Source organism: Scyliorhinus canicula, unplaced genomic scaffold (assembly GCF_902713615.1).
Source record: "Scyliorhinus canicula unplaced genomic scaffold, sScyCan1.1, whole genome shotgun sequence".
Lineage (NCBI taxonomy): Eukaryota > Metazoa > Chordata > Chondrichthyes > Carcharhiniformes > Scyliorhinidae > Scyliorhinus > Scyliorhinus canicula.
Window position 1 is genome coordinate 99,609 of NW_024055960.1, and position 12,322 is coordinate 111,930.

The 12,322-nt window shown below is 53.1% G+C and overlaps 1 protein-coding gene across 1 annotated transcript in view; it reads left to right on the forward strand.

Annotated features, from left to right (window-relative positions):
• The window catches only part of LOC119961383 (zinc transporter ZIP10-like), a 35,237-nt gene extending 30,198 nt beyond the window's left edge, over positions 1-5,039 (forward strand). Inside the window, exons 6-7 of the mRNA XM_038788770.1 lie at positions 504-673; positions 4,839-5,039. Coding sequence (XP_038644698.1) covers positions 504-673; positions 4,839-5,039 — 371 coding nt within the window. The remainder of the gene's footprint in view (positions 1-503; positions 674-4,838) is intronic.
• The last annotated feature ends 7,283 nt before the right edge of the window (positions 5,040-12,322 follow it).

The window sequence follows — 12,322 nt, forward strand, 5'->3', positions numbered from 1 at the left end:
GTCAGAGGCTGGGAATCCCGTCGACAGTAACTCTCCGCCTGATTCCAACCCCCCCCCCCCCCCCGCCCCCCGAAAGGTCTGTGCGCCATTTACAAGGACAGCGCCGTTCAAACTCTGTCACTGGGAAGGACGAGGTGTGGCAGAGGCACGGGCAACACCACCGCCTGCAGGTTCCCCCCCGCACCCCTTCCGAGCCTCCAGACACCACCCCGACTTGCAAACGTATCAGCGTCCCATCACTGGGGTCCGAATGCTGAAACTCTCCCTAACAGCGGGTGCACCAACCCCACACAGATTGCAGTGGTTCAAGGGGCAATTAGGAATGTGCCAGCGACGCCCACATCACGTCAATGAATATTAAAACAAATACCTGACTGTGGGCGGGAACGATAATTACGTAAAGGAAGTTAATAGTGGCAGTTGGGGAGAAGCGCTTTAAGCTGGGGAGCTGTCTCTGACGAGGGTGCGGCCTCCTCTCACTGTTCTCTCTTCTCCCTTTGCAGTTTGGGCCTGTGGTTTCGTTGCCATTACCGTGATCAGTCTAACGTCGCTCATGGCCGTGGCCATCATTCCCTTCCTCAGCTGCTCTTTTTCCAACATCCTTCTCACTTTCCTGGTGGCTCTAGCGATTGGCACGCTGTCAGCTGATGCCCTGCTTCACCTGCTCCCTCACGTAAGTACAGCGGACCGTGACCACCCCCCCCCCCTTCAGCTGCCAGGAGGATCCCATTCAGCCCCCTCCTCCTCCTCGAGCCTGTTACACAGTAACAGGAGGATCCCTATTCATCCCCCTCCTCCTCCTCGAGCCTGTTACACAGGAACAGGAGGATCCCATTCAGCCCCCTCCTCCTCCCCGAGCCTGTTACACAGGAACAGGAGGATCCCATTCAGCCCCATCTCGAGCCTGTTACACAGGAACAGGAGGATCCCATTCAGCCCCTCCTCCTCCTCGAGCCTGTTACACAGGAACAGGAGGATCCCATTCACACCCCTCCTCGAGCCTGTTACACAGGAACAGGAGGATCCCATTCAGCCCCCTCCTCGAGCCTGTTACACAGGAACAGGAGGATCCCATTCAGCTCCCTCCTCCTCCTCAAGCCTGTTACACAGGAACAGGAGGATCCCATTCAGCCTCCCTCCTCGAGCCTGTTACACAGGAACAGGAGGATCCCATTCAGCCCCTCCTCCTCCTCGAGCCTGTTACACAGGAACAGGAGGATCCCATTCAGCCCCCTCCTCCTCCTCAAGCCTGTTACACAGGAACAGGAGGATCCCATTCAGCCCCCTCCTCCTCCCGAGCCTGTTACACAGGAACAGGAGGATCCCATTCAGCCCCTCCTCCTCCCCGAGCCTGTTACACAGGAACAGAAGGATCCCATTCAGCCCCCTCCTCCAGCCTGTTACACAGGAACAGGAGGATCCCATTCAGCCCCTCCTCCTCCTCGAGCCTGTTACACAGGAACAGGAGGATCCCATTCAGCCCCCTCCTCGAGCTTTTACACAGGAACAGGAGGATCCCATTCAGCCCCCTCCTCGAGCCAGTTACACAGGAACAGGAGGGTCCCATTCAGCCCCTCCTCCTCCCCGAGCCTGTTACACAGGAACAGGAGGTTCCCATTCAGCCCTCCTCCTCCTCGAGCCTGTTACACAGGAACAGGAGGATCCCATTCAGCCCCCTCCTCCTCGAGCCTGTTACACAGGAACAGGAGGGTCCCATTCAGCCCCCTCCTCGAGCCTGTTACACAGGAACAGGAGGATCCCATTCTGCCCCCTCCTCGAGCCTGTTACACAGGAACAGGAGGATCCCATTCAGCCCCCTCCTCAAGCCTGTTACACAGGAACAGGAGGATCCCATTCAGCTCACTCCTCGAGCCTGTTACACAGGAACAGGAGGTTCCCATTCAGCCTCCTCCTCCTCAAGCCAGTTACACAGGAACAGGAGGATCCCATTCAGCCCCCTCCTCCTCCTCGAGCCTGTTACACAGGAACAGGAGGATCCCTATTCAGCCCCCTCCTCCTCCTCGAGCCTGTTACACAGCAACAGGAGGATCCCATTCAGCACCCTCCTCCTCCTCGAGCCTGTTACACAGGAACAGGAGGATCCCATTCAGCCTCCTCTTCCTCGAGCCTGTTACACAGGAACAGGAGGATCCCATTCAGCACCCTCCTCCTCCTCGAGCCTGTTACACAGGAACAGGAGGCTCCCATTCAGCCCCCTCCTCCTCCTCCAGCCTGTTACACAGGAACAGGAGGATCCCATTCACACCCCTCCTCCTCCACGAGCCTGTTACACAGGAACAGGAGGATCCCATTCAGCCCCCTCCTCGAGCCTGTTACACAGGAACAGGAGGATCCCATTCACACCCCTCCTCCTCCTCCAGCCTGTTACACAGGAACAGGAGGACCCCATTCAGCCCCCTCCTCCTCCTCGAACCTGTTACACAGGAACAGGAGGATCCCATTCAGCCCCCTCCTCCCCCTCGAGCCTGTTACACAGGAACAGGAGGATCCCATTCAGTACCCTCCTCCTCCTCGAGCCTGTTACACAGGAACAGGAGAATCCCATTCAGCTCCCTCCTTGAGCCTGTTACACAGGAACAGGAGGCTCCCATTCAGCCGCCTCCTCCTCCTCGAGCCTGTTACACAGGAACAGGAGGATCCCATTCAGTCCCCTCCTCAAGCCTGTTACACAGGAACAGGAGGATCCCATTCAGCCCCTCTTCCTCCTCGAGGCTGTTACACAGGAACAGGAGGATCCCATTCAGCCCCCTCCTCCTTCTCGAGCCTGTTACACAGGAACAGGAGGATCCCATTCAGCCCCCTCCTCCTCCCCGAGCCTGTTACACAGGAACAGGAGGATCCCATCCAGCCCCCTACTCCTCCTCGAGCCTGTTACACAGGAACAGGAGGGTCCATTTCAGCCTCCTCCTCAAGCCTGTTACACAGGAACAGGAGGATCCCATTCAGCCCCTCTTCCTCCTCGAGCCTGTTACACAGGAACAGGAGGATCCCACTCAGCCCCCTCCTCGAGCCTGTCACACAGGAACAGGAGGATCCCTATTCATCCCCCTCTTCTGCGAGCCTGTTACACAGGAACAGGAGGATCCCATTCAGCCTCCTCCTCGAGCCTGTTACACAGGAACAGGAGGATCCCATTCAGCCCCCTCCTCGAGCCTGTTACACAGGAACATAGAACATAGAACAGTACAGCACAGAACAGGCCCTTCGGCCCTCGATGTTGTGCCGAGCAATGATCACCCTACTTAAACCCACGTAACCCGTATACCCGTAATCCCCCCCATTAACCTTACACTACGGGCAATTTAGCATGGCCAATCCACCTAACCCGCACATCTTTGGAATGGGATCCTCCTGTTCAGGAACAGGAGGATCCCATTCACACCCCTCCTCCTCCTCCAGCCTGTTACACAGGAACAGGAGGATCCCATTCAGCCCCCTCCTCTTCCTCGAGCCTGTTACACAGGAACAGGAGGATCCCATTCCGCCTCCTCCTCTAACCTGTTACACAGGAACAGGAGGATCCCATTCAGCTCCCTCCTTGAGCCTGTTACACAGGAACAGGAGGATCCCATTCAGCCCCCTCCTCCTCCTCGAGCCTGTTACACAGGAACAGGAGGATCCCATTCAGCCCCTCTTCCTCCTCGAGCCTGTTACACAGTAACAGGAGGATCCCTATTCATCCCCCTCCTCCTTCTCGAGCCTGTTACACAGGAACAGGAGGATCCCATTCAGCCCCCTCCTCCTCCACGAGCCTGTTACACAGGAACAGGAGGATCCCACTCAGCCCCCTCCTCCTCCTCGAGCCTGTTACACAGGAACAGGAGGATCCCATTCAGTCCCCTCCTCCTCGAGCCTGTTACACAGGAACAGGAGGATCCCATTCAGCCCCCTCCTCCTTCTCGAGCCTGTTACACAGGAACAGGAGGCTCCCATTCAGCCCCCCTCCTCCTCGAGCCTGTTACACAGGACCAGGAGCCCATTCAGTCCCCTCCTCCTCCTTGAGCTTGTTACACAGGAACAGGAGGCCATTCAGCCCCCTCCTCCAGCCTGTTACACAGGAACAGGAGGATCCCATTCAGCCTCCTCTTCCTCGAGCCTGTTACACAGGAACAGGAGGATCCCATTCAGCACCCTCCTCCTCCTCGAGCCTGTTACACAGGAACAGGAGGATCCCATTCAGCCCCCTCCTCCTCCTCCAGCCTGTTACACAGGAACAGGAGGATCCCATTCACACCCCTCCTCCTCCACGAGCCTGTTACACAGGAACAGGAGGATCCCATTCAGCCCCCTCCTCGAGCCTGTTACACAGGAACAGGAGGATCCCATTCACACCTCTCCTCCTCCAGCCTGTTACACAGGAACAGGAGGATCCCATTCAGCCCCCTCCTCTTCCTCGAGCCTGTTACACAGGAACAGGAGGATCCCATTCAGCCTCCTCCTCTAACCTGTTACACAGGAACAGGTGGATCCCATTCAGCCCCATCTCGAGCCTGTTACACAGGGACAGGAGAATCCCATTCAGCCTCTTCCTCCAGTCTGTTACACAGGAACAGGAGGAGCCCATTCAGCCCCTCCTCGAGTCTGTTACACAGGGACAGGAGGCTCCCATTCAGCCCCCTCCTCACCCTCGAATCTGTTACACAGGAATAGGAGGATTCTCCCCCCCCCCCCGGGCAAGGAATTCCATAGATTCACCACGCTTTGGGTGAAGAAGTTCCTCCTAAACTCAGTCCTAAATCTACTTCCCCTTATTTTGAGGCGATGCCCCCATTACAACTATGTCCCTTGACAACCCCGCTCCCCCTCTCTTGATTTAGGCCCAGGGCGGTCAGGAACACAGACACAAGAACCCGGAGGACGCAGCCGCCACGGACACTATCTGGAAGGGGCTATCCGCACTGGGGGGCATCTACCTCCTCTTCCTCATCGAGAGCATCCTGGCCCTGTTCCGGGCCCTCAGCGGAGGCAAGGTGAGTGCTGAAACAACGGGCTGCCAGTGTCACGCGCCCAGAACGTGAGCGAGACACTGGGCAGAAACACTAATCATTTATTCAGCTCCGGCAGACTGTCGGGGGAGGCTTCCACAACGGAGGAGTGATTCCACGCAAAAATAGGGATATGGCAGATAAAAGCAAACTTTATTACGAACACAGAGGGGCTGGTGTAGCACAGTGGGATTAACAGCTTGGCTTGCAATGCAGAACAAGGCCAGCAGGGCGGGTTCAATTCCTGTACCAGCCTCCCCGAACAGGCGCCAGAATGTGGCGACTAGGGGCTTTTCAGTGACGTCGACTTGTGACAATAAGAACAGAGAAAAGTACAGCACAGGAACAGGCCCTTCGGCCCTCCAAGCCCGTGCCGACCATGCTGCCCGTCTAAACTACAATCTACTACACTTCCTGGGTCCGTATCCCCTCTATTCCCATCCTATTCATGTATTTGTCAAGATGCCCCTTAAATGTCACTATCGTCCCGGCTTCCACCACCTCCTCCGGCAGCGAGTTCCAGGCACCCACTACCCTCTGTGTAAAAAACTTGCCTCGTCCATCTCCTCTAAACCTTGCCCCTCGCACCTTAAACCTATGCCCCCTAGTAATTGACCCCTCTACCCTGGGGAAAAGCCTCTGACTATCCACTCTGTCCATGCCCCTCATAATTTTGTAGGCCTCTATCAGGTCGCCCCTCAACCTCCGTTGTTCCAGTGAGAACAAACCGACTTTATTCAACCTCTCCCCATAGCTAATGCCCTCCGTACCAGGCAACATCCTGGTAAATCTCTTCTGCACTCTCTCTAAAGCCTCCACATCCTTCTGGTAGTGTGGCGCCCCGAATAAGCTATTTTCATTTCAATACGGTGAACACATTACCCGTAACTGCTCTCTTTATTCCCAGTTAAACCACAATAAATAAACCTTTTCAGCTCTCCAACCACTTGAACTCATAATGGCGCAGTGGAATTTTTTTTTAAAAATAAAAAATATTTTTATTCTTCTCCTTTTTCACATTTTCTCCCAAATTTATACCCACCAACAATAAACAATAATCAGTAATGAATGCAATGTCAATCCCCTTAACAATAACAACGATCCCATCCTCCCACCACCCCAAACAGTAGGGCCGCACGGTAGCACACTGGTTAGCACAATTGCTTCACAGCTCCAGGGTCCCAGGTTCGATTCCGGCTTGGGTCACTGTCTGTGCGGAGTCTGCACGTCCTCCCCGTGTCTGTGTGGGTTTCCTCCGGGTGCTCCGGTTTCCTCCCACAGTCCAAAGATGTGCAGGTTAGGTGGATTGACCATGCTAAATTGCCCTTAGTGTCCAAAATTGCCCTTAGTGTTGGGTGGGGTTACTGGGTTATGGGGATAGGGTGGAGGTGTTGACCTTGGGTAGGGTGCTCTTTCCAGGAGCCGGTGAAGACTCGATGGGCCGAATGGCCTCCTTCTGCACTGTAAATTCTACGATTCTATGATTAGCCCGCATGTTTACACAAACAGATAAAAGGGTGGCATGGTGGCACAGTGGTTAGCGCTGCTGCCTCACGGCGCCGAGGTCCCAGGTTCGATCCCGGCTCTGGGTCACTGTCCGTGTGGAGTTTGCACATTGTCCCCATGTCTGCGTGGGTCTCAGCCCCACAACCCAAAGATGTGCCGGGTAGGTGGATTGGCCACGCTAAATTGCCCCTTAATTGGAAAAAATATAATTGGGTACTATAAATTTCTTGAAAAAAAAAATGAACAAATAACAAAAAGGAATCATGCATAGTCACCATTAACACATACAGTCCCCCTCCCCCAAACCGCCCACCTCCTAATGTTCGATGTGATCCAATTCTCGAAAGGGCATAATGAATAATGCCCATGAATTGTAGAACCCCTCCATCTTTCCCCTCGGTTCAAATTTGACCTTCTAGAGAGTTAAGAATTTCAGCAGTTCCCCCCGCCACACCAGGGCACAGGGTGGAGAGGTTGCTCTCCAACCTATCAGGATCTGCCTTCGGGCGATCAATGAGGGGGAGGCTACAACATCTGTCTCCGTGCCCGTTTCCACCCCCGGCCCGTCCAACGCCCCGATTATGGCCTCCCGAGGGCCCGGGTCCAGTTGGAATACTTGCTTTACAGAGATATTCTTTAAGAGAGATCACTTGAAAGACAAGATCTGACTCCTGTCAGACCCATGCAGGAACTCTGGCTGTGTCTTCAGAAGCTTTTTCAGCTGATTTCAGCTCCCTATTTCCTCAGACAAGTCTGCACCGCTTTAAAGACTGTTAATAGAACAAAGAACAAAGAAAATTACAGCACAGGAACAGGCCCTTCGGCCCTCCCAGCCTACGCCGATCAGATCCTTTATCTAAACCTCTCACCAATTTTCCAAGGATCTACTTCCCTCGGTTCCCCACCCGTTCATATATCTGTCCAGATGCATCTTAAATGATGCTATCGTGCCCGCCTCTACTGCCTCCGCTGGCAAAGCATTCCAGGCACCCACCACCCTCTGTGTAAAAAATTTTCCACGCACATCTCCCTTAAACTTTTCCCCTCTCACCTTGAAATCGTGACCCCTTGTAATTGACACCCCCACTCTTGGAAAAAGCTTGTTGCTATCCACCCTGTCCATACCTCTCATAATTTTGTAGACCTCAATCAGGTCCCCCCTCAACCTCCGTCTTTCCAATGAAAACAATCCTAATCTACTCAACCTTTCTTCATAGCTAGCACCCTCCATACCAGGCAACATCCTGGTGAACCTCCTCTGCACCCTCTCCAAAGCATCCACATCCTTCTGGTAATGTGGCGACCAGAACTGCACGCAGTATTCCAAATGTGGCCGAACCAAAGTCCTATACAACTGTAACATGACCTGCCGACTCTTGTACTCAATACCCCGTCCGATGAAGGCAAGCATGCTGTATGCCTTCTTGACCACTCTATCGACCTGCGTTGCCACCTTCAGGGTACAATGGACCTGAACACCCAGATCTCTCTGTACATCAATTTTCCCCAAGACCCTTCCATTGACCATATAGTCCGCTCTCGAATTAGATCTTCCAAAATGCATCACCTCGCTTTGCCTAGATTGAACTCCATCTGCCATTTCTCTGCCCAACTTTCCAATCTATCTATATTTTGCTGTTAATATCTTTTGACTACTGCAGAGAGATCACAACTGCTTCACTTCTGGACACAGCCTCGTTCAGCTCAGAAATAGAAGGCTTTCTGCCAAATGCCTGATGCCGTAGCTCCACCCAGCAACATCGTACTAAGCTGAAATCTAATTAACTCCACAGGGAATCCCCTTAATCAAAACAAAATTCCATTAGCCCAAGCATTTATGATGGTTTCATTGCACCCCCGGCTCCCAACGTTTCAAACGAGGATTTATTTTACAACGTGACCGCAGCAGTCGCACACTGACACTGACTCAGACTTTTATCCCTTTCTGCCAAAGTACCGATAATGCAATATATCAGAAATTCCTACAATCATCGCACCAGTCCGAGGTCAGAGCACGTTTGAAGGCCAGGCCGCCAGGGCCCCACTGGAAGGTGTGCGCGGATGTTATGCGAGACGAGGAACGGCCTCCAGTGTGCTGCCTACTAGCGCTAGCTCTCTGGGTAAGGTGAAGACGAGTCCCCCTGGAGGGCGCCACCTGCAGCCTTGGAACTACAGTGGCCCTGGTAAGGAGCCAGCGCCTGCAGTACAGAAAATATTCTGGAGGAAGATAGAGAACTTAGTGGAGTGGTGCAGCGACAACAATCTCTCTCTCAATGCCAGCAAAACTAAAGAGCTGGTCATTGACTTCAGGAAGCAAAGTACTGTAACACACCCCTGTCAGCATCAACGGGGCTGAGGTGGAGATGGTTGACAGCTTCAAATTCCTACGAGTTCACATCTCCAAAAATCTGTCCTGGTCCACCCACGTCGACGCTACCATCAAGAAAGCACAACAGCGCCTATACTTCCTCAGGAAACTAAGGAAATTCGGCGTGTCCACATTAACCCTGACCAACTTTTACAGATGCACTATAGAAAGCATCCTATCAGGCTGCATCACAGCCTGGTATGGCAACTGCTCGGCCCAGGACCACAGGAAACTTCAGAGAGTCGTGAATACCGCCCAGTCCATCACACGAACCTGCCTCCCATCCATGGACTCCATCTACACCTCCCGCTGCCGGGGGAAAGCAGGCAGCATAATCAAGGATCCCTCCCACCCGGCTTATTCACTCTTCCAATTTCTTCCATCGGGCACAAGATACAAAAATCTGAGAACACGCACGAACAGACTCAAAAACAGCTTCTTCCCCGCTGTCACCAGGCTCCGAAATGACCCTCTTATGGACTGACCTCATTAACACGACACCCTGTATGCTTCATCCGATGTCGGTGCTTATGTATATCTTGTGTTGCCCTATTATGTATTTTCTTTTATTCCCTTTTCTTCCCATGTACTGAATTATCTGTTGAGCTGCTTGCAGAAAAATACTTTTCACTGTACCTCGGCACACGTGACAATAAACAAATGCAATCCAATCCACAGCAGAGCCTGACGGGACTGTACTGGCCCTCACGCTGCACGGGAGCCCCTTCCTATCTTTAATGTGGTTTCAGGATTGGGGGGGGGGGGGAACGTGGGGTCGAGTTGACTATCAGATCTGTCTTTTATCAACCACACCTTCCTGTTCCCCAGTCTACAGGCCAACGACGCCAACGCCTGCACAAGGAGAGAGACGTGATCGACGCCCAAGTGGACAACGGCGAAAACCTTGAACTGTGCCATTTGAGGCCTGCACGAGGTATTGGGGGGGAGGGGGGGGGCAGAACTTTTAGGGGGGGAGGGGGTGGAGTGGAGGGGAAAGAGTGTCTGAACACCCCCCCCCCCCCCATCCGCGCATGCCCCCTTCCCCACACACAAGGTCAAATTGAAATCATTCAGCGACCCCGCAGTGCAGGTAGGGCGGGGGTGGGGAGGGGGGGGGGGGGCAGAGGAGAGGGCGGCCATTGACAGGAAACCATTGGGTCCATAGCAACCCGTAGTCCTTGTTCACGATTCTCTTAAAGTTAACGTGCAGGTTCAGTCGGCAGTTAGGAAGGCAAATGCAATGATAGGATTCATGTCGAGAGGGCTAGAATACAAGACCAGGGCTTCTGAGGCTGTATAAGGCTCTGGTCAGACCCCATTTGGAGTATTGTGAACAGTTTTGGGTCCCCGTATCTAAGGAACGATGTGCTGGGGCCTTGGAAAGGATCCAGAGGGGATTCACAAGAATGATCCCTGGAATGAAGAGCTCGTCGTATGAGTAACGGTTGAGGATTCTGGGTCTGTACTCGTTGGTGTTTAGAAGGATGAGGGGGCATCTTATTGAAACTTACAGGATACTGCGAGGCCTGGGATAGAGTGGACATGGAGAGGATACTTCCACTTGTAGGAAAAACTAGAAGCAGAGGATTCACCATCTCAGACTAAAGGGACGATTCTTTAAAACAGAGATGAGGAGGAATTTCTTCAGCCAGAGGGGGGTGAATCTGTGGAACTCTTTGCCGCAGAAGGCTGTGGAGGCCAAATCACTGAGTGTCTTTAAGACAGAGATAGATAGATTCTTGATCAATAAGGGGATCAGGGGTTATGGGGAGAAGGCAGGAGAATGGGGATGAGAAAATATCAGCCATGATTAAATGGAGAGGGCAGCACGGTGGCGCAGTGGTTAGCACTGCTGCCTCAAGGCGCCGAGGTCCCAGATTTGATCCCGGCTCTGGGTCACTGTCTGTGTGGAGTTTGCTCATTAGAACATAGAACTGTACAGCACAGTGCAGGCCCTTCGGCCCACGATGTTTTGCCGAACTAGTCTGAAACTAAGATCAAATCAACCTACTCCCAATCATTCTAGAGCACTCCATATGCCTATCCAATAACCGCTTGAAAGTTCCAAAAGTGTCCAACTCCACTACCATAGCTGGGAGTGTGTTCCACGCCCCAACCACTCTCTGAGTAAAGAACCTACCTCGGACATCCCTCCTATATCTTCCACCATGAACTTTATAGTTATGCCCCCTTGTTAGTACCTGTATATAAGTTGGGCGGTTGCTAAACCCGAGACACTACACTTGTAGTGCCCCCCACCCTTCCACCTCCTCTAACCTAAGGGGTAGAGTGAATAACAGGTAAGCTCTTCCTTTCTTTTTCTTGTTTTTATCTAGGGGGGATGGCAGGGAAGGCAGTGCAATGTTCCTCCTGCAGAATGTTTGAGGTGAGGGACGCCGTCAGTGTCCCCGCTGATTTCACCTGTGGGAAGTGCACCCATCTCCAGCTCCTCAAAAACCGTGTTAGGGAACTGGAGCTGGAGCTGGATGAACTTTGGATCATTCGGGAGGCAGAGGTGGTCATAGATAGAAGCTTCAGGGATGTAGTTACTCCTGGGAATTAAGCTAGATGGGTGACAGTGAGAGGGGCTGGGAGGAGGCAGTCGATACAGGGATCCTCTGTGGTCGTTCCCCTTAGTAACAAGTATGCCATTTTGGATACTGGTGGGGGGGACAACTTACCAGGGGTAAGCCATGGGGTACAGGTCCCTGGCACAGAGTCTGTCCCTGTTGCTCAGAAGGGAAGGGGGAGAGGAATAGAACATTAGTCATTGAAGACTCCATAGTTAGGGGGATAGATAGGAGATTCTGTGGGAACGAGAGAGACACGCGGTTGGTGTGTTGCCTCCCAGGTGCCAGGGTCCGTGATGTCTCGGAACGTGTTTTCAGGATCCTTAAGGGGGAGGGGGAGCAGCCCCAAGTCGTGGTCCACATAGGTACTAACGACATCGGTAGGAAAAGGGATAGGAGGAATTTAGGGAGCTAGGATGCAAACTTAGATCCAGGACCAACAGAGTTATTATCTCTGGGTTGTTACCCGTGCCACGTGCTAGCGAGTCGAGGAATAGGGAGAGACAGCAGTTAAACACGTGGCTGCAGGGATGGAGCAGGAGGGAGGGTTTCAGATTCCTGGACAATTGGGGCTCATTCTGGGGTAGGTGGGACCTCTACAAACGGGATGGTCTACACCTGGACCAGAGGGGTACTAATATTCTCGGGGGGAGGTTTGCTAATGCTCTTCGGGAGGGTTTAAACTAGTTCAGCAGGGGATTGGGAACCTGAATTGTAACTCCAGTACGCAAGAAGCTGAGAGTAGTGAGGTCATGAGTAAGGATTCAAAGTTGCAGGAGTGTACCGGCAGGCAGGAAGGTGGTCTAAAGTGCGTCTACTTCAATGCCAGGAGCATCCGGAATAAGGTGGGTGAGCTTGCGGCATGGGTTAGT